General features: G+C 37.7%; 1 protein-coding gene across 5 annotated transcripts in view; it reads right to left on the bottom strand.

Annotated features, from left to right (window-relative positions):
- LOC149661405 (neural cell adhesion molecule 1-like) overlaps positions 1–7,975 on the bottom strand; it is a 44,131-nt gene extending 36,156 nt beyond the window's left edge. For 2 of the 5 annotated variants that reach the window (XM_089842913.1, XM_089842914.1), the window contains exons 1-2: positions 6,389–7,974; positions 490–610 (exon numbers count right to left, since the gene is read on the bottom strand). In XM_089842913.1, the coding sequence (XP_089699039.1) occupies positions 490–580 (91 nt within the window). In that variant the 5' untranslated portion in view covers positions 581–610; positions 6,389–7,974. Of the gene's footprint in view, positions 1–489; positions 718–6,388 lie in introns of those variants that run through there. The other 3 variants (XM_089842912.1, XM_089842910.1, XM_089842911.1) reach the window with 3 other exon arrangements.
- Between the last annotated feature and the right edge of the window lie 15,284 nt (positions 7,976–23,259).

The raw sequence follows: 23,259 nt of genomic DNA, 5'->3' as shown, positions 1-23,259 counted from the left end.
ATTTTCATTTTGGCCGTATTTTCGCTCCATCTGAGTGATCGAGAGCCTCGATCCTTCCCTCTAGATTTCTCTTTTAGCAAATAAAATTTTCCCAACAGTCTAACAATGTCGTTCTTGTTTCTCGGTCTTTATTGAAACCCCCTAAGCCCCAGTGCTTGTTTGAAATAGGATTGATAATTTATACGGAGGTAAATCGAAAAATCTTGTTAATGGAGCTAGCGAATGAAAGTAATGAAAAAGTCGAAAGGGTGTTAGACCGAGGCTTAAGGCGGAAGGAAAAACTAGAATCGTTTCCTAAAGCCAAATTTATTTGGTGGGTAGACAAAGAATAGTGCGTGTTGCAATTACTAGATGTGTGCCTTGGAGAGGTTCTAAGCTGGGTCGTTAATATTTCACTCCAGTGTAATTTACGGTTTGATACTCCTTGTTTAATATTTACGTATGATATGGAAGCGTGACGGGATTAAAGAGAGTCTAGGGAGTACTTACCTAATAATATGGAGGAGAAGCAAAGTAGGCAGCAAGTATTGATGAACAAGCCCAACGATAATAACGAAATATATTGCTTCTTTTTGATCATAAGTCTTTCTGTTGGGATGATCAAGATCTCCTGACACCGCAAAATAGAAAGTCATTAATTTAATATATACCCGGAATTTCCATATATCTCTTAAGCCTAACCCTCCTGCCTATTAACTATTTCTCAGACCTATTACTCTTAACTGTTATTTATTGGGTATAGAACGAAATGGTATTTTTCTTTCGCAACGGTTTTGGGGAAAATACCGACGACTTAGGCCTACTTTTTATTGAACGGTAGTAGGGAATTAATCGATTCATATTAAACATCAAATGGACCTTTTTGCGCAGACAAAATTGGAGCGTAATGGTTACCAAATCACCCTTGCTATTTTGAATGATGTTCATAACAAATTTTATATCTCATTTTACTTCACGATATTTTTTAATTTCTAAACATTTTGACTTTGAATACATTAATATGTAAAGTTTTTGGGTGTAGTGTTTGAGTTGTTTGGGAGAGAATATAAAGTGAAGGGCAACATACGTAGACGTTATTGTAAAGGCGTTAGATAAGTGGCAATAAGTCGCAAGATGACTTGGTCCAATTAGCTAGCTGAACTTAAATTTAAAATTTCACCTGCTTTGGCTGCTTTTTATGGATGAAATATTTCTACAAGCGCAGTTAAATTGAACAAAAGCAATTGATATAGCTCTTCAACAATTTTACAAAGTCTAGATGTATGTATAGATCGAGTTAAAGTTGTCAGTGTTTTTCAGACCTCGGTAAGAAATGGTCGTAAAAAGACAAGGCGTAGCGGTCGTAGACAGCTTACAAAAGAGGAGTGGATAGACAAACGCTTTATTCTTGCCACGTTAAATCTTGGCAAGAATGATAAATTAACTACAGATTCCTCTTATGGGGAAATGTGTTTACATTGGGGCTTCAATGTTTCGTGTTTTAACATCCGCACCGGTGCCTTTTGAAAGATGGTTTCACTTTCAGTGGGACTGAGTTAATATAAGTTTATGCTGAAGCAAATTAAATCGAAGCTACTAAATCATCACTGTGACGAAAATCCAAAATGTACGACTTTAAACCGATATTTTTTCTATTCGAAATTCCTTACAGTTAATAGACGAAGTTACATCTAAGCTTTGTAAAAATATTTGTTATAATATAGCTCGCCACAGGATTCAGAAATTTCGTTTGTTGGCTCTTACGTAGAATTAACAAAATAATTTTAACTTCGGCTTAATTTACATCGCGTGTAATGTGAAAATGGGTAGGCGAAATTTAGTCCTTACTCGGGGAAGGTTTCGAGAGAAACGAGTGGGGGATTATATTCGGACGTTAGACAATTTGGCCGTAATGATTTGAGAAATTAGAGGCCTTGAAGCGCGGCTAAAACGAATGTCGTTTAAGCTAGCTAACTCTATATTATAGCCATTATTCGAAATGACGTTGCGTCTAGCATTGACTAATTTACCCCGTATTTACGTTGAGGAGCTTTCTCGCGCGTCCCGAAGATTACCATTAGAAACACGTAGTGCAATTAATCAATGGAGATCTATAATCCTTACTCTTGAAGGCAATATCGAACTGAACCATCGATTATAAAAGCCGACAAAATTAGTTTTGGACAACGAGATTCCAACCAACTTTCCCGAGCGGAATAATTTCGTACGTATCTCGTTAAAAAACGGAAAAACTATACTTTGAAAATAAACTAAATTAAACAAATATTGAGTAAAGAGATGCGTATCAATGACGAGGCTTAGTATCGATTTTAATTTTAAAAGAAACAAAGATTCTGATTTTGGGACGCCCTGCATTAGATTATTTGAAAGTAGCGGAGGATTAAAGGAATAATTCAAAAGAATTTAAGCCGTGTTAGAAAGAGAGGGTGGAGGAGTAAGTAAAAGGAACACTCTTAATTAAATGCAAACACGACCCAGCCCTCATGCTAATTAGGAAAGAGGGTTGGTACTGAAGGAAAGGTTGATTAAAACGGAAGACATCTTTAAATATGAACCACCAGTTTCAAAGTTTTATTGATAATCGATGGAGTACATTTGAATCTTTTTTCCTACACTCTCTCCCATCCCACCCCATTCCCTCTCCATCTATCCCCGCGCATATCCCCTCGGGAACGAACATCCATGAATTAATTTATGAATATTTTTCTGGCAAAGATGAAAAAATAAATTCGCTTTATATGAAGGAAAAAGAGAAATTAAATGATTTTAATCCCACCACATTTGAGTTATCGAAAATTCCTAGTGCTACCATTAATATTTACTTCATCTAGTCGGGCAATTTTTCTTCGACTCAGTTAAATATTCATAAGAGGATTAAATAAACCAAGAGAGAAGCTAGCCATCCGATTCCGACATCTCTGAAATTCTACGAGGGTATAAAAAATACAGAAATAAAAAAGATTTTTCTTCCTCCCTTTCCAGCTAGCTAGCTGTATTGACAATTTATAAAATTTACTCAGTCTCTTGGTTGGGTGGTGCATGGGTATTTGCTTTTTCAAACCGCTGCCTTTTAACAATGAAAGAAACTAAAGACCGTAGGGAGCGTGGGTTATCCAAAATTGGCTGCGAATATAAAATAAAACTACCCAATCGAAGATTAGAAGTACGTAATATGTAGAAATATGCAAGGTGATTCTCTTAAAAAAATTGTATTTCGTATGGAGACTGGGGGAATAGTTTTACAATCTATGAACTAATAGGGTCCATATAAGTCTAACTTCACATTATAAACTTTAAGTTTATTCTTAGTGCGGTAGAGTTCGGGTTTCAAGCATCCATTCCCCCACCTCTGACTGACTTTCCTTCCGTTGAAGAACGATTTTCGATATTTTGAAGGCAGCTATAGCAAAGTCGTTTTTGCATGCATTGTGTTTCGAGTTATAAGAGAAACAAAGTGAAGCGATTCATCACGAAAAGAATGCTTTTTTTTCTTCTCTACTCTCTTAGAGTCAAACTCAGGCACTGTTCAAACCTTAGACAAATAATATTCTAAAAAGATCCCGAAGACCTAATCCTTCTAGAACATTATCAAAAGTATAAACTTTCAATGCATTTTCTTCTGTTTCTTAGTGGGCCTTGGTTAGAGAAAAAGGCCCATTTTTTATAGATACTATATAGTAGCATAGGTTTATGTCATAAGTATGGATAGTGTGGCTCTTACATTACGCGATGTATACGCGAAAGGCTTATGTAATGTATTGATGATGTTAAATCTTCGAACAGTAGTCTATGACACAGCTCAAGAACTGAACAGGTAACTACGCTTGAATGATTTACTTGTCCATTTCCGTAACCTAATTAGAATTGAACGCGACCAGGAGATTGTCTTGTGAATCTTTGACGTTTGACCTACATAAGGCAAACTCCACGTTTCTCTCAGTGTGTAACTTATGAAGCATATCTTATGGTAGTCGTTTCCTTCCATACCATGACTCCCTGGATTTATTTTATACAATTTTTTGGAGAAGGTACTAAGAAATGTACAATGTAAGAAAAGAAAATGCTGAAGATTGGTTTGAAAAAGCTATTGACCTTACTGGAAAAGTGGATTTTTTACAAAACATCCTTGCTGAAGAGCACTTGAGCAAGCGTATTGGGCTACCGGAAAACGGGCTAGTTTTGTAAAAATTCGCTCCTTGAGGAAGCCACTAATAAAATTAAACAAGTTAAGTAATACTGTATTCATATAGTATTACATTGCGAACCAGCACCATATACTTTTATAATATTTTGTCAAATGCACTTGAACTTCAATGCGGACTTTTTATCCATTAAATCTATATATTTTCGCTACGCTGTTTCAATACGTTTCACTAGATTTTGAGCGAGAACATTATTCGCTTCATTTTGTTTCGAGTTATTTCCCATATATGGATTGTATTTCCTTTTTGTAAGTATAGTTTTTAGGGATTTTTTGGAGCCGCTGGCTATGCTGGACTTCAAGGGATGAAAACTTAAAAAATGCGCAGTTATTTTACAATTAACAAATATTAGTATATATTTTTGGGAGAAAAATCATTGATTACCTGGTTCTTTAGCTTAAATAAAGCTGTTTAAAACTTCGAATACCGAAAGCCCATTAATATACAATGTGCGAAAGTATAGCGTAGCTCTCATGAAATAATTTTACAGGCGCCATGCACGGTTCCCCGTTTAAGGCAAATTCTTCGGCTTAGAAATTAATTTTATGAGCTACGTATCGTTAACTTTGTTTCCGACACAAACGAGGTTAGATAGTTTAAATTCGTTCCTCGTTTAGAATTTTTGATCCTTAGCATACAAGACGTACGACCGTGCAAAGAGAGGGTGAAAAAGGAAACAAACTCTCTAATTAGTTCAGAACCATGTTGTTTCGCTACAAGCGAGAGCCTGGTTAATTTTAAACCGAGATAATTTAATTTCAAAGACCCGCTTTTGCACCTTACAAACCTAAATTTAATTATTCAAATTTAATTGTAGAGGAAACGTTCAAAATTTACTAAGAGTCAGGAACAATTTTTCTACTAGTATTTAAGCTGATAAGAACAAGTATACCGTGTTCTATTAGATACTCATTAATGCCAATTAATCAACCAGTTCAGTTATTTATTTCCTTTAATATTTCAATATTCAAATAACGAAATTTTCTTCATTAGCTTAATTTCCACATTTTTAAGGGTGTTCAAATTAACAAAAACAGTTTGGTTTTTCCTTTCACCGTCACTTTTGGGGTTAGTGTTATAGTCAGTATCGAATTATTTTGTATAACACGACACGACCTGGGGTTTGGTCCCCTTATTAAAGGGAAATTGATGACAGAGGATACCACCGTTATAACTTAAAACCTCCCATAATACAGCAGTGTGGCTTGGATCAAAAGATACACAAGATTCTATGGAGTAAAATCAAAATTATTTTGTTTATTTTTCTCCATTTAAATTTGCGCTAATTCTGACATCTCCGTAAAAATCTTGGGGGTTTTCGACCTGAACAACCCTGTATTCTTTTGTCTCATCAATATGTAAGCTCGTGTTACCGTAAACCGAACATAAACCAAGCCCAAAGACTTTTTCGCCATTTTCGCCCTTAATTTTTATTCGCGGTAATGAGGTTAGTTTTCGCGGACGCGGCAAGCAGCCTCGTAATTTATTAAAAATATTGTTTATTACTTTTTTTCCCTTTTTTTTCATTTGTGTTAGGCTTAGCTAACATTGGAAGGCGGGAATTACTAGCCAACTAAGTTATAGGCTCTTGTTATTCACGAGCCGTAAAATAATTACTAACTGGCGTGGTAACGATTGCGGGCTTTAATTAAAACCTTCCGGAAGCGCTCAATTAGATCCCCGCAAAATTGTACGTATATAATATTTGCTTTCCTATGTTGCTATCATCGCAGTCCGATAGCTTAATATTGTTGTTAAATTATGCTGAACTCGCATACTCTGAATATTCCGTTCCGAGAATGGAGCGGACAATTTTAGTTAGTTATTTAATTATATACGCCTATAAACTATAGCGTTATATCTTTGTTTATGAAAATTTGGGTTATTTCGGGTTGTATTGCATTCTCTAAACCAAAATTCCTCATCGTAAAGTATGAATGAGATAAAATTTGAATAGGTTCTTGCGAATTTTACAAAAACATTTCTCAGTAATCTCGTATATATTTATGAATATCTGTGTTCGTAAAATTGTCTAAACAAATATTATCCATAATTTATGTGTGGATAAAATTTCGTGAACTTTACGAAGAACACGGTTTGTTATTATTAAAAATAATCTCGTTGTATATCGTCTAAGAAAATTTGGATTCAGTCCGTTATAGACGAAAAATGCTAGGTTAACGTACCTGAGAATGTAAAGTGTATCCAACAATTGCGGTATTCTCATCACCATAAACCTTAGACTTTTTCTTTTTCCTTTAAAAAGGCCAAACCGTTGTTCTTAAGCATATTTCGAACCCGTACATACGAACTCCAAAAGAAACGTAAAATATTAAATATTTTCTCTCGTCCACCGTGTTGCTAGAAGGTCTTCAATTCCGTCGATATAAGAAAAACAACTTCTAACGTTAGTTCCTTATTCTTTTGGTCGCTATAGCTGGCTCCTTCGCTTCCCGGCCACGTTATTTCTTTTTAGGGAGGAAAATAGATTTCCGTACCTCCCTTCCGCCGGTGAGGTCAACCACGAATGAATTTTTTCTTCTCACGCTTTGATAAAAAATTCCTTTCCAAAGAATATACACGCCACCGTTCACCTTTCTCTTAAGATTTTCCTTGTAGGGTAAGTTGCCGAGCCTAAGGCAGGGTCTAAAACTAGGTAAAGTTGATGGGTGCGAACCTACTCAATCTCCGTTCGACGTACCACCGGCCTTTTTCCCCCTCTAATATACGGAATATTTGGCGTTAAACTCCCTTTTTCGCGTCTCTCTCTTGATCCTCTCCTCCGAATCTCTCAGTCGCTCCTAGGGATGCTGTTGCTTCTTCCTTCGAACGGCGAGAGAGAGTATGAGCAACTTTTCCAAGGGATCCGCTCAGTTCCTCTCGGCACAACGACTCGAGTTCGACTATGGCCCCCCTTTAGCGCCACTTTCGGTAGACTATCTACCTGGCCGTGTCGAGCATTGATTTTCTCCTTGGTTCTCTGTCGTTGGAAGCTTGTTTTCTAAAGCGCCGTTCGCGAATGATACTAACGCTAGCTAGCCTGGCTCCAAATGGAAAGACGTTGCTTTCAACTGAAGCGAAGCGGGCTTGCGCGCGTGCTCCAATCCAAATAACTCTCCTCTCTCCTCTCGGACTTTCCCGTCGTCGCGGTTTTCAAACACCGGCCTTCGAGAAAATTAACGAATTACTTCGCCTCGAAAAATTAAGGTCTTAAAACTTGGGTAGGATATTTAAATTTGTTAGTAAAGTCTCGAGTGTTAGCTCGGTACAACGTAACTCGCTCCTATCTCCCAGGAAAGCGGTTTAACGAGGGTGAATTAAGTTTTCGTAACGCTCTTTTAACTTCTCCTTCCGAACCCTGGTGACTGGAGTCTCTGGTAATCCGTTCACGTACAGGAAAGAGTTCGTGGCAGCTCCTTTCCGTGCATACCGCTTTAAATATTGAATTTTTTTCGTACCGGAAAGGGTACAGACCGTAGTTTATTTTAGCTCCACGCGACGCCGTTCGCTTTCCTACGCGCGACGACGATGATGCTTTGAAAAATAAGAGCCTCGGGAAAATTTCGCGTCTTTTCTATTCGGGAAAAGTTATACTAAACAAAGTCAGCGCTTGCGCCGTTCAAGCTCTCGGCCTAGTTGTCCGCCGTTTTCTCGCCATCCTCTTCCCTATCTTTCTCTACCTCTCTTTTCTTTTTTTAGTCCCTCCAAAAATTATTTTGCGAAAATATTGATTTACATCCACTGTGTTTCTGGAAAACAAGTACGACGCAAAGTACCCAGGTTCACTTTCGATTTTATTCAAGGGTAAATCTGTCAAAAACCATGGAAATACCTTTGAAATTTTCTGAAAGTTCATAGATTGAAACCTATTATAATCAACACAATTTACTCTAATGAAGGAGTATTTGTGAAATTTGACTCTCCAGTAGAATACACGGCGGAGTAATTGAAAACGCCCTTGGGTGCGATGGTGCTTGCGAAACTTCAACTTTAGCCTTTATTATCTTGTTCATCTTCTTCCATCCAAAGATTTCTTTCATTGGTTGAGTCGCCTTCGGTTATTGATTTTGGCCAATATACTGTCCATCCTCTCTCCGGCAACCCGTTTTCCTTTGGCCAACATTTTTCTAGCCTAGAGATAAAATAGTGATCCCGCACCCCAGTCCGGTATAATAGCCTGGTCTAAGTACCACCAAATCCCTTCTAAGCTCGACATTATCTTTAACCATTCTCTTTCTCCTCCCGTTCCATTACTCCTAGCTTACCTATAGTGGATTTTTGTAAATAGAAAATGTAATGATAGGTAAAGAATGAGAAAGTAATAGCTTTTATTTTTTCGGCGCGGTAACCTAACCTAAAAGTAGAAAAGAGTCTAGAGTTACTGGCTGTAGCGACACGATAGCGCCAACAGAGAGAGAGCGAGCGATAGAGAAGACTGGTCAAGCTCGAGGGTCTTTTATCCAGAGCTACTCCTAAATCCGTGAAGCTAAACTGAAATAACTTCGGGAAGAATATTAGAGCCTATAAAACTGGGCGTCGAGGTCGAAAACGGATACGCGGCTACGAATTGTAAGATGCGATCCTTAAACTAGAGGAGCAACTCACTCACTGGGCCAATAACTTTTATAAATTAGTCACAACGCCGAATATTTCGCTTTGAAATTGGGGAATTGATTAATTATTAATAAAACTTGCATTAACGTTAGTTTTTTAGGCTAAATATGAACAATATAGAAAAATTCTTAAATTACGTTAGTTCCTAGGGATCATCTATGCTCTTGGAACATTTCCCCAGAGTTGCTTACACTCGTAAGGTACACCGTCTCAAAAAGGTGCATTGTCCCTCGCACATTCTGCTGGTCCCAGATATTTTTTCCGCGGTGAAAAAGCTAGAATTCGGTTCTAGGGTATAGCGATTACCAAAAGTAAGCGAAAGGGTCCGATGATGGCTTTGGAAAGCGATTGGGGACACGTTCTAGCTCGATCCGCCTTCCTACTCTCACCCTTATACTCTTTCCTTTTTCTATTATGCTTCGACTTACAGGCTCTCTATAATCCCAGTTATAAGCAATGCTTTTTATGTTCAGGGCCATAACTGCGAGCCGTAAAAGCCTCCACGCTTCTGCGAAGTTTCGATAGCCTTTGCTTCCTCCTAGTATCTAGGCCGCGCGCGACGTGTTGGTGGCCAGATTATTTCTCACCACCGTTCTAACGTATACTACCAATGACGGCTATTTAAGCCTTTTCGTAATTAGTCGAGCTGCGAAACCAACCAGTCTTCGTTCGTCCTTCCATGACCGTCGTTTAGATTTTCGCTTTAACTCCCTCGTAGAAACTATACTTAACCCTTATTTCGAGTACGGATTACGCACGTATCGGTGATTTACCAAAATTATGTACAGCCGCGCGGCACTCATTTTCAAAATTAGCTAGGTCGATTTTATCTCTATAAAAAATATAAGAATATTTTACAGTAGACCGTTGATCGAAAGTGTTGCGAGTGGAAAAAGCAGGGAATTTTAAAAGTAATTCAGGATGAATGGTTCACTGCGTTAAAAACGAGGTATATTTAATAACTTTGCAAAACCTAACTTAAAATTTAGCCCAAAAAAAGTGGGAAGGTATATTTTTCTCGTATTTCCACTCTGAAGTGTTAAATAACAGTAAATAATTGGGTTTCTTTTCTCGCAGTTCATTCTTTACACTCTTAAATGGTTAAATATATTTCCAAGTTTCGCCGTAACCTGTTTAGAAACTAAACGAATTATATTTTCATTTACCGTCGACATTTTCGACGTTTCTTTTTTTATAATTTGTTCGCGTTGAAATCTTTAGGTCTTCTAGCTTTTATTCCTTCTAGCAGTTTACTTAACTCTTTTGTGGGGGAATTTATCTCTTGGAGTAGAAAATGAGATTTCTGATGCTCCCAGGTCGCTTCCTTTCCTGTAAATACACTGGATAAAGATAGCTAGATAGTATGTTGGCACCTTGAAAGATCCCCGAAAAGGTACAGTACATGATACGAGACTTGATCTCCTGCAAGCAATGCTGGTAACGATTCAGGGTTAATTCTTCGAGCATTTTTCGTCCAAATTCTTAATAACCACAAAACAGAACGGACTCTGTTGCTAAGTAGATTACAAAAGTAAAATCGACGCTTTGTTATCTCCATAGTGGTGTACAAGGTCACTGGAATTACTTCCTTAAACTAAGACGGTATTATCTACAAGTCCACGTCTAACTGACTACGTAGCATTGAATCGCTTTTCATCCAAGACACGAGCCCCTAACTAAACTAAGAGTATATAAAGGCTATAACACCCGTAGATGGAATAGCTATAATGCCCAGAATACAAGTATTTTTTATTCCATGGTAAGCCTAAAAGAAAAATAACAACGTTATTGGGTACCACCGAACTCGTTTATGTATTATGTTATTCTTCTGACCTTTTTCTTCGCTGGTCATTGGTCAGTACAAGCCTACGAATAAGAAAAGAATAGACTGGAGAGAAAGAGAGAGAGCTTGGAGTTAGATTAACTCTATCCCTCCGATATAAGTCTGGGAGAACACGAGGCTTTCTGTCACGTTTCTGCTAAATGGACTTCCATGTTAAAGGAAGGAATTGAAAGCGTATAGGGGATTCAAGAAAAAGGAAGAAGAAGAAAAAGAAGAAAAAATACAAGAAACGTTTGCAGTATTCTTTTCCATTTCATTTTTATTGTACCGATATAAATCCCAGGCCATGAAAATCCAATTTAAACAGAAACCAAAATTATAGTTTTATTTTCTGGATTTTACTATATAATAGAATCTAACCTGCGAAGTATTAGGCCTAAGTCTTACTATTTTTTCTGCAAAATGAAACTCAACTTATTATTGAATCTGTATTTCATTTGTGTGGGATTTTATAAAAGTGAACATAAAACAAATTGGAAATTTCACTGAAAGTAACAAAAGACAGTTTATACTCCATTTAATGGATAAATTTAGTTTTCCTTATTTTCATAGACATCTCTTACTAGGTTTTAAGGTAGGCACTGCAACTTAAAACATGTCTTTATATATATATATTTATTTTATTACAATTCAAAATATACAGTATTTATTATTACTTAAGATTTGATTATTTCGTTTAATGTTTCGGAAAGATATGTATATTTTCTTTTTGAAGCTATTATTTGATGCACAACTTTCTAGTGATAGAATTTTCATATTTAATGGGTCAGGAAATTATGTCTAGGTAAGAACCTAGACAAAATCCTTGAGAGACACTAAAAGTCCAAGAAATATATCACACTATCAATTATTAATTCCCGTATTTTGCAAGCACTATATATCAAAGTGTGTTAATACGAGAGAATTTTGTTTTTTACAAATCCAAGAGTGCTTTCAGTTCAGAGATAGTGGATTTTCGTCCCGTTAACAATTCAAGGACGGTACTGGATATACGTCGAAAATATTTTGCTGGAAAAATCCACTGTCTAAAACATTCGAGAAAAGTGGGTGTGAGGAAGGGATGAGTGTTTTTCAGGGGCTAATATTCTTTACAAATTGATAGCAAAAGAAAAAATTTTCAGTTGATCTACGAGCCCCGTTTTAAGTTTATCGAAATGGCCCCGAGACGCGAACGTCTAGAAGGGTAAGAGTTTTCAAAAACAGATTCTGATAAATCCTTCAAGCGAGACTTCAGATAGAAAAGAGATAGCTATAATATTCATAAGCAAATAATAATAATAAGTTAAATAGGGCCGTTGAAGTAAGACTGTCAGCAATGTCGTCCAATTACTTTAAGGTCTTGTAAGTACCTTAACTTATTGTGGCTCATTTTTAACTTATGATACAAGTGTAGCAGGCGGATGAGTCGAAAACTGGCGCAATACATTTGAGTAATATTTCTTATGCCTAGTTTTCTTTCTTTTTTTAAGAGCCTGGAAAACTAAGTCTAAGAGAATGGGGTGGAGTTGGGATGTTGGAGGAAGGATGCGTTTCCCGGGGCTTTGAAGCGTTAGACGGGCAAAGCCTAAGGGGCGCTTAGCGTCGATCCGCGGGACGTTATCGTCTTGAATGCGATCCGGGAGTGCTTGCTTTTGATTATCGAAGCTTTTTGGGAAAAAGCCTTGGGAAATTCTTTTTCTTTTTCTCGGTTCTCCGGAGTTAACGATAAGTTTCCACGGAACGTACAAACTCTTTTCTTTATATTTAGTCGACTAAATAGGTGAACGTACGACGGCCGGATATATCGTTTTTGAGTTTGTTCCGACTGCGAATATATCATCAAGGGGTAGCTTCTGAACGGGAAAGGAAGAAAGCGTCCCCGCAGAGGGACCAAACCCAAAACCGAATCTAGTAAATTCACCTTCTTCAGGGTTCTTAGACTTTCGTGTTCAGAATTTGCCTCTAGAATTCAAATTGATACTAATTCTCAAATTTGACTCAGTTCTCTTTACTCGCGTAGAAACATAGATAAGAATACGGTTACTTTTCGTCAAAAAACTATTATAATTATTGCGTGTCCTCGAAATGTTATAAAAGAGACCAACCATATTGCGAAATAACCTTGGTATATTTCCTTGGTTCGTGTCCCGTAGGTCGAGACAAAAGAGACAGAGGGAATGAAAAGAAAAGGCTTAAAGTAAACCTTTCCGTCCGGCTTCCTTCATATTGGAAAAATAATTCCGAATCCCGGCCACGGAAGACGGCTCTTTCTTAAAAGGCAAGAAAATGAAAGGCGGGTGTGCGGGCAGACGGTGGAATACGAGGAAGGTCATCTTTTTACGCCATGCACGGGTTAAAGCTAACCCGAAACGACCACCTCGGCGAGATAGTCAACTTCCCCAATCCCTACGAACTTTGAATACGCGCATCCTTTGGATCCAATGTACGAAACGAAGAAGGCGCTATTTAATGTTTGCGTTCTAAGATTTTATCGCCTCAAACTTTCGGAAAAGGAAATAACCGCGAAGACTCTCGGTTGAAGAGAAAGTAGCCCGAGGTCTCCTGGAAAACGTTTGTCTTCTATCGCTTTAAATTACTTCGGGAAGATTTTATCCCTATCGCAGCTTCATCCTACGTACTCCTCATCTTCTATTTAAACTAAAGAATCCTCTGGATTGATCCCTGGATGAAATAACCATTGAGAATGTCTACGGAGTCCATACAGGTTGGTGTAGATCTCAATTGGACCTGTGGCGTTGGCTAGAAAGTGTGCTTGGAATTTTAATATTCTACGTGCGAAGTGGTAAAAATGGACGATAATTTTGGCAGATGTTAATTTTTTTCCTGTGAATCACCAAAGTTATTTTCTCCTAGATTTCTCAAATCCTAGACTTTCTTTCCCTTACTTCCAAGTTAGTTCCAGTTCTAGAAAACTAATTTAGCTTTGAACGGTATTCGCCTTTTCGTTCCGAAGTTCTAGGGTAATTATTTTTATAGTCTGCGAAGAATATGGTCGTAAACATACGCTTAAAAGACATCGGTAATGTATGTATTCTACAATCTTTTTTTCTGATTTGGCCAAAAAGCGTGAAAGCTCGCTCTTCTTTATCTTTTAAATCCCAATGCAGACTGTTCAGAATTTTCACATAATGCGAATTTAGGTTGGAGGGGTTGATTTATATACCGAATATCAGGGTTTGGCAAACTCGAAACGCCTGCTCGTCTGAAATGGATCTAACGATAGACTCGCTCCATAAGGATAAGAATGGAAAGTGGCGGTTTGAAACGAAAACGGACGGACCGCGGCTTTCCCCAACGTTAATCATAAATTAATTCTCTATCTCCTCTTTACTGGGGTTTCCTTATTTTTCTCTTATGTATGAAGCCTGTTATAAAGCTAGTAAAAGATTTAATTCGGTTAGCTAGTACACGACGGTATAATCATTTGCCATCCTCTTTGCTTTCCCGGCCACCTTGCCGTTTACAGCGTTTTTGACTTTCCCCAGAAGTTAGTCTTCACCACTAGTACGCCCTCTCCATTAGGAGTTTTTGATGGGCGTTCGACCACGTTATATCTATTCTACTTTAGGGTTGGATGTAGTCACAGAAGCTCGTTTAGTTAAAGTAATTTAGTGGCATATTAAGAAGGGAACAACTATCTTTCTGACAAGGCATCTAGAGTAACTTATCACCAATGGAAATTCTTGTAAAACAAATTACTATTCTCACTTGTCAGGTAGTAACTTACATCAAATAATGTACATTGGAAAGGTAAAACCAAGACTATATCTTTGAAAGCTTCGCGTGCGAAACGGCGGTAACCTAGAGCTAAAGTTCTTAAAGAGTAGACGGCGCTGTGCCGTAATTTACGAGCTCCGGCCGTAGGGGTTTGTCGTGTTTGGACAACCATAAATACACCGTGGTGGAAAAAGGGTTTCTCTTTCTATACTCACCGTTCCTTTCTTTTAAATTTCCACGTCATCTGGCTCGACAGTCTCTCTTTTTGGGAGTCTAGTATCCAACGGGGTCCATACTGGGTCCTCAAGGGGTTGATCACTCCATGACTTTAATGCAAAATAAGTATTATTAAGGAAGAAATCGAGGGTAGCTAATTATTCACTTATGATAAATCTAGTAGTGGTGAGTCTCTCACGAACGTTACCTTAAATAACAAAGCAACGAGAAAGGCTTACCCTACATCCCTTTGGGGGAGATATCAGCGGGTGACTGACCAGTCCAACCTCTTTCGCCTTCCTCGAGGCCATTTGTTTTAGAAGTTTTCTCGCGAATATGTAAGCACCTCGCTTTATTTTTCCTCCCAAATCCTAAATGGTTATGTCCCTGGCTTATTTTATAGTCTAGTACATATATAGTTACTTTAGTCGTTAGAGAGGCTTGTTACTAACAAATGAAAGAGGAAATTAGGGTTTAGCACGACAACGTCTTTTGACGACGTTTAAAAACTACATCCCGGAGTCGTGGTTGTAAATTTCTGGAGAGAATGTCCCTTACCATCTTTCAGTTTTATTTCCAAATATTTACGAACGCGAAGAGAGAATTGAAAAGATTCTCTTAACTCTTTGTCGGTTAAGTCTTAAGATTTGTATATAACTATTTTATTTACTAATGAGAAATTTAACGTCAATTTATTCAATTTAGAATCACGCGAATATGTTAAAATGCAGCTTATTTCCTTAAAATTGTGCCCATTAGTGACACAATAAATTCAGAAATTTTTAACTTTTGAAGAGAAAATTGTTTAAATAGCTATTGATATTATAATGGAATACTTCTATTAGTTTTTTCCAACGGTCGCCTGTAAAAGTGTTGTCCATGCTAACCATTGCTGTTCAGGTAAACAGCATCTTGCAGGCGCTAGCACAATTTTTTTTAAATTAATTCAGATTAAATTGGTACTGTTAATCATGATACAAAATATTCTAGCCTAACTACGAGAGCTAATTTTATAAGCGGAATGGGTCGATGTCAATTTAGTTTTGTCCTAATAAAGGAAGCAAAGTAGAGGGCTCTTAAGGTCGTAGCTCAGTCACTGTCCCCTGGCGCTAATTAGACTTTAAAGCATCGTCGAGAGTTAATAATGAAAAAAGAAAGAAGCCAATGAATTCTTAAATACACGTATTAGATAGTGGACGCAACTCGGATAACTAGGTTCCCAAAGGACACGCTCGTGTTTTTCAAATTTTTCGATATAATTACGGTTGGGCTTTGCATTATTATCATACTGGAATTAATCAGGCCTTTCTAAAGAGATAATTAAGTAATCTGTCATTTAATTTCATGAATATTCTGATATATTTCAATATTTATATTATGATCAATATGTTATTAAAATATTATTTTTCAAAGATATGAAGAAAACTGCCAATGTCGTTGTTATGATTTTATACACAATTATTAGTATACTTTTAATATTTCTTCTCTGATTTAAGTACGCCTTGAAAAACTATCTGTAGGTTAGACGCGCGTACGAGGGGTTGGATAAGGGAGATTATGGGGTGAAATAATTAGGGGTTTTCATTCAGGCTCTCTCTATCTCTCTTGAGTTTTATCTCTCCTGGTAAAATTTAATAAGCAGTTTTTGAGCGCCCGATGAGATTTTTTCGCTTCCCATTTTTGGAGGTGTGTGCGTCTCCGTGTAATTATTTCGGCAAATAAAAGTGGAAAGGAGTGATACGAATATTATATTAGATTTCGACCCTTCTTCCATGCAGCTTTCTTTTTCAATAAATACTCCGTTCACATCACTAAACTTTAAACTATTCAACCCCTATTCAGAAGTGTTTTGAGAGTTTTTCTTCTTCGTTCTAAATGCGAACGGGAATACTTTTATCTCGGACGGTTTTAATCGATTTCGAGGAAAATCCGTCGCGTGAGAGACCAGAGATTCTCTTTTTCTTCCAGGCTTAGTTCAAGATTATAACCGGTAAAAATTCCAAAGAAAAATCGGTTCTTCCTTCCTGCATTGATATGTAGATGAGTCCCTGAAATCCGTTTTAGATATATCTACGATTTTAAATCACTCTCAACTGGTGCTTTGAATTATATTGAATATGGAGACATCCTTTAAAATTGCCATTTTAGGAAAAACAAACTTTGCTCTTCTGTCTTGGCAACAAGTAATTTACAAGCTGCTTCTGTGTTTTTTTCTTCGATTACCTCCAGGGCTAATGATGCTGCATTCCAACACCTCTCGTTAATCGCTATCTTTTATGGTTCAATGAAAATAAAAATACAGAAGGAAAAAAAAAATTAAAGAAGTGCCTGAAAGAGAAAGAAGGACGTTCTGGACTTGGTTTTGGTAGATCGAAGAAAGTCTCTAATTTTACCAGAAATTCGTTAATTGAAGTAGAAAATAATTAATTTTAATTTTATGTTTGTGACTTTGGGGTTAGAACAGCATCCTGCGTTCAACTCGAATTAAAAACTGAGGTTAAGATAATAGAGGAAAATTAAGATACTCAAATTACTTCCCAATAAACATTATATATATTTTTCCTTCAGTATTTATTTACGTCTTCCTAGTTGCTTCTGAAAACGGAAAAGAAGGCCTGCCAAACTTCAGCATCCCTCTCCTCTAATCTTTACTCCTCCTTGTGAAATTGATCATTTAGTAAGTTTGCGGCGAAGTAAGTCATTAAACTGTAAGAAACCACCCTCTCTACCATTCCGAGTCTGGTTCTGCTCTGTGTGTTTGCCAAAATCTGTAAAAGAGTATGGGGTAGGCGCGAAAAATGTTTGAGCAGTTCTAGATTAATAAAAGATAATTCAGTTTGTATTGATTTTCAATTTGGCGCCTTGAGCTCTCTCTCTCTCTCTCTCTCTCTCTCTCTCTCTCTCTCTCTCTCTCTCTTTCCCGCGCAATGTCTCAATTCTAAAAACGCCAACGCGTTTAAAGTTCATGGTGATTTGGTCAATCTTAAAGAATAATTCTTTCATTGATCCTTTTGGGGGGCTGGTTACTTCGTGTATCAGTGTACACTCTGTACTTACGACAATATTACGCGTAATCTTTAACCCGTTGAGAATTTTAATCCGGGTCTAGGTGATTTCACACTTCATTTTATAGCCTTTTAAAGTCGATACCTGTAGATTTCTTAGGGGAAAATATCCCAGATGTTTTTTATATATGTATACACTCGAATCTTTATTTCATTAAGCTGGCGTATCTCCTTCGTCCCCCGCGATCGTATAGCGTGCTCTTTTCCCATTGGCCCCAGGGATTCCCTTAATATCCGTACGCGAATTTTGATTTATAACGATTCCATACTTTCTTCGCGTGATTAGGGAAATTTCAAGTTTCATCTTTGAAAAAAAAATTCCATAAAAAATAACATCCATCAGAAATGGATTAAATCGAAGCAATTACTTTTAAGAAAGAAAGAAGAGATTTCTTTGTGAGATTCGGAGATAATTTTTCTCCTAATATGGAATTGAAATGAACATTGCAAAACTGAATTTTTATATCTTATGGTAATTTATGACTCTAGTTACATCAGTTTAATACACTTTTATACTTTCTCGTCACTAATTTGATAATAAAAACAAGAACAAACTATTAGGCAAATTATTTTGGTCTACGTCGTTGGTACATGCATTTTTTTTTCTCTCTCTCTCTCTTCTTCGTCGTTCCCTTGACTAGGAGAAGAAAATTTGACGCCAGCCGCTTAAATTGCTCAATTCGTGAAAAAAAACTCGTTCACCATATTCACCTCTTCCTTTCCGTAAACAGATTATTCGTATAATTTTTCTCAACATAATCAAAGCGCCATCGGATCGGTGTTTTTGGGAGGAGAGGATGGAGATCAGAGGGTGATTTCTCCAGGGGACGAAAAATGTTTCCGGGCCTAATTACGCTTACTACGCATTAACGTCGAATCATTTTCGAAAGAGACCCATCATCGGGCCATTTGTACCTCTTGAAAAATCTCGCCCGGTACCCATCCGCCCGCCTGAAGGATACTCTCCTACCTAAAAAAAAGGCTAATGATTCCAGGAACGAGAGCGAGCGAGCTTCTCTCGTTCCCGAGAATCGTCTCAACTTTCTCTCCCCCGTATCGCTTAGCTCGATTTTTCTCGTTTCGTTAAACGGTGGCGTTGGGGGAGGCGTTCTCGTCGCTCAAACTGATAAAAATCCATCTACGAATGAAGATTGGGAAAGTTATCCATTTTACTAGAAATTTCATCTTTTCTTTTTTTCTTTTCTCTCCTCTCGATCTCTTGTTACTTTTCTAGGCGGAAAGGTACTTTATTCTTCCCCGTTTCTCCCCCTTAATTATTTTTATCAGAAGTAATGACTCCTTCATTTCCTCGTCGGGTAGCGCTTCATCAACGGAACGGGCGTTTTCCAAACGCCAAGTTTAGACCAAAATAGTACGGAACGAAAAGTCGAGCTAAAAGTGATAACGAATATGTTTTAACAAAGTGGCGGCGACTTAGGGTAGAAAGACTGATTCCGTTCACTCATTACCGTAAATGAAAATATTCCGTGTTAAGTATCTAAAATGAATCTGCTCACTGATAATTCGAGAAGATATAAAGTTAGACAAGAATTATTATTTTTACAATTTACCTAATGTTTTCGTATATGGATGTCTCTTGGTTTGAGGTGTCATTTTTGTCGTTTAAATAACCGAGAACTTGGGAGTCCTTTTATTTCGTTTGATGAAGCTTGGTTTCTAATTTATTTAAATTTTTACCAATAGCTAAATCACATCATCGAAGTTAAGCATAAACTACACTTTCACGTACAATAGTTGGGTGTGGAGTCATCTTTCTGAATGAGGATAGAGTGCGGGCGGTTAAAAGCCTTCATCCAAAGTTTCCACTCGTTCTGCCTTGTCTCTCTTCTCTCTCCGTTCCTGGCATATCTCTCTCGCTCTTGAGGGACCTGTAGATGTCGGCAAACACCTGCGATGTTTCTCGTTATATCGGTTCGTCGTGGCAACTCGAGCGGGAGAGAATTCCGGAGAATTCTTACCTTTTCTAATTCGAGAGAAAGGAGAGCCGGCCAATCGCGGAATGCGCTTCGTCGAACTTTTCTATTAACGTCTTTTCTGTTTACACGGAGTTTTAGTGGATAGGATTCGTTTCTCCATCCCAGATTGGCCCCGGCCACGCGCCTTCCCCGGTAATAAACCTTAAAGCTTCCGCGAGCCCATCGCGGTTTCGCGGGTCTAAAACTCGCTCAACTACCTTGTACAACTCGCGGAGAAGAGCGAGTGAGAAATCATTTTCTCGACTTATTTTTATACGTGGTTGTAGGCTGGAAACATACGTTGAAAAGAACCTTTTTCAGAAATAAGGAATTGATGAAAATTCTTCCAGAAATTCGCGAGTACTTTTCGCCAATGTTAGGTTCACGAGAAAGTGATTTTTGTTCATTTCAAATATACTAGAAGTATAATAATATGATGTACTCTGTAGTGGTAGTAACAGTAAGACGAGTCGAGGATAATTCGCGTGTACCATGAACGCACTTTGTTGTGATATTTAACTTTGCGCATTTATATCTCACCCAAGTGCAAAACCGATTGAGAAAAACTATAGATAACATTGTAACGTTCCATCTTGTTTCATTCTACTTCGAAGTGGAAAGGAAAAATAAGCTCTAACCCCGAAAAGCTTAGGCGTTTAGGCTCATATTTTCCCCCAAGTTTACTCTCCATTCTCTAACACGCCGTCACCACCGCGAGAAATAAGTCCCGTTCAGCCGCCGGTGTACGTTTTCCTTTTTCTTCCGTCACACCTCCTTTTTCCCGAGGAAAACATAAGTCGTCCCTAAACGATTTTTATTTATTTTTTTCCCCTTCTTTGCCACGCAGTTCCAAACCCTACCTTTTTAGGGAACTTTCAACACGCTGGTTTTGGTTGCGCGCGAGAATTGATGAGGCATAAGTATACAACTAGCATCTCTGAAAATAGAACTCGGGCCTCGTCGATAAAAAAGCAGTGAGAAAAAAGATTGATAGAAATATGATCATTTTATATGGCTTTTCTCCTTTAAAATAAGATGGGGTTCCCTAGTGAAATATGCTAATTTTATATCATACAAACTGAAAGAGAAGAGGATGGTATTTTTAAAAGAAAAATAAAGAAAACTTGGATGGAGAGAGGAAAAAAAGAAGAGAAGTTATGGACCTAATAGATTTCGGAATAAAACCCTTCTTTTGAATTCAATAGCAAATTGAGTTAACCTACATTCTAAAAGTTTGATAGGCGGGAAAAAGGGTAAGAATGAAATGACTAAAAATAAATATATTTATTTTACAGTTTTAAATTGATTTTCTAGCATTTGACTTGATAATAATTTTCTCTTACTATTCTTTGTCAGAATTGTTATTGAAGGATTTAATATAAAATTTTCAAACAGAAAATCAAATTTCAGAGTATGCCTTATAGTTTTTCTGTTAAAAAAATGTAAAAATTACGAAATATGTTTTGTGAATTTTGCCTTTTTTCAACCCGGAAGTCGTGTGGTCGGCTGAGTAGGTTTGCTGTAGTCTGGGGTCATTCGTAAGCTACTGAGAGGCAGGAGTTGAGATTGCCTCATTTGCATTATCGAACCAAGGATTATTGAATAGCGTCTAATTAAAGACATTCCTATTAAGCTAGGAAATTCGGAGCGTATTTGTCGGGGGAATCTAGGCTAGCGAAACGCTCCCGCCTTAGTTGGTCGCGTGCATGGCGTGAATCTTTAGATATCCCTGGAAACTTCCCGTTTGGTGGTAGACTAGACTATATGGAAAGGCCTTGTTGCGAATATTCAATTTAGAAGTCCATGCTATGAAATAATTTTTGCTTAAAGAGATAATCGAGGATGGTTCTGGGGTATATTGACGCGCTCCCGTTAACAGCAGTAGTTACTACTACCCAAATATTATAGTTTCCAAGATGGCGTCTGATCAAGTGTGTTCTAACAGTAATCAAACATTTTCATCAACTTCAGTTTATGAACCAAGGTGGTTAGAAATCTCCCTCACTATTCGTGGATTCCCCTTGGTCATATTCGAGTATCGAATTCACCCGCGCGTATCCTTTAATATTATCGAAATATCGACGCCGAATTTAGATTTGAAATAAGAAAGAAAAATTCGTTTAATTTGGCCAATTTTCAAGGAGTCTTGTTTACAGTTTGGAGACGAAAAGGCTGCTCTAGAGAAGGAGAAAGGAAGAGGGCTACGTAAACTGCCTAGATTTAATGTAACCCCTCGTTCATTTAATCGCGGCAAAGACTTGGTTGCACTAATAACCATCCACCGGGCAACTTTAAGATTAGAATATACGTTGGAGAAAGGCATGGTGATATACCTTTATAAGGTCTAACTAGTCATGAATTAGTTCAGTTTTCCCACTAATATATATATTTTTGAACTGAATATAGTGGGGGTTCAACAATTGTTTATTCTTTAAACGAATTACGTAATTCTTTATTCGTGTGACTGTGAATCAATTCACGATCTAACGAATTCAGGTATATTATTTAGAAGATTCTTCAGTCTATAGTGAGCCGCGTATCGATTGATTTGATGGAAGGGTCTTAGGAAAGAGGATCCTCGAATATCCTTAGATGTCCAACTGCACACCCGAACTTAGATGGAGGGTCCCATCACTGTAAGGCCAAGCTAACGGGAGAAAATCACCATTACTTTAGACACTCGATAGCGGGCCAGGCTATAGCTAGCTTGGCTCTTCGGACATTTGCCTAATGTATGACCGTCTGGCGTTGACGTTAAAGAACGAAAGGGGAAAATTATTTAGGGATGCTCCATTTACCGCCGTCTTTCATTGAACGGACTGTACCACCTTTTGCTGGTACCGCTTCTTTTCTTGTTTATCCTATAAATTTGGACTAAGCTTCCTTGCTGGACCAACGTCGGTAATGTCCGAGCATTCCCTTCTCTTCCTTAACCCATTTTCATATCCTACCTATAGCGCGAAAACGAACGGATGGTAAAACTTTCTCCGTACATAGTTTGTCAGAAGGATATCTTATGAAGTTTTGACCTCTATAGAATAAAATCGATCGAATAACCGTCATATAATATCAATCAATTTCCACTTTCTTTCGTTTGGCTCCACTATGAATTGCCAAAGTCTCCTACTGGTTGGAAGACTCATCCAGAAATGGTGATTACTTGAGATATGGTTTCAATGGAGGTCTAATCTATCGGGATTAACAAAGTGTCACTTTTGGTCCACAGCTCCGGTCATTTTCTTCAATGGGTAGACTTTTACCGCTAGGTTACGGGACACGATTGGAAGGTTGGATATGTTCTCAGCGCACGATGGGCGTTGCCTCCCATTGTCAGCAGTCCGTACAGCTTCGAAAAAGAGATTCGAGCATTCACTTGGTGAATTAATAATTTGTTTGGGCTATAGTGCGTGGAAAAGCTGACGTAACCAATTGGAAATTTTCCTATGACGAACCTTTCCCATCTCTCACAGGTGTTGTTACTTTTTAAGGCTCAATTCGACCATATATTTTTATTTTAACCCACTTCAGAAATAAATTAATGCCAGAAAGTATCAAATTATTTACTTTTCTTGTTACAAAATCACTTTAAAACTCGGAACTATAATCACCTCCTTCCGCAAACTGGC

Source organism: Phalangium opilio, unplaced genomic scaffold (assembly GCF_054372755.1).
Source record: "Phalangium opilio isolate 3A_F unplaced genomic scaffold, DU_Popi_V2 ptg000070l_1, whole genome shotgun sequence".
NCBI lineage: Eukaryota > Metazoa > Arthropoda > Arachnida > Opiliones > Phalangiidae > Phalangium > Phalangium opilio.
The sequence above is the reverse complement of the archived record's forward strand: the minus strand, read 5'-3'. Positions and strand labels throughout refer to the sequence as shown.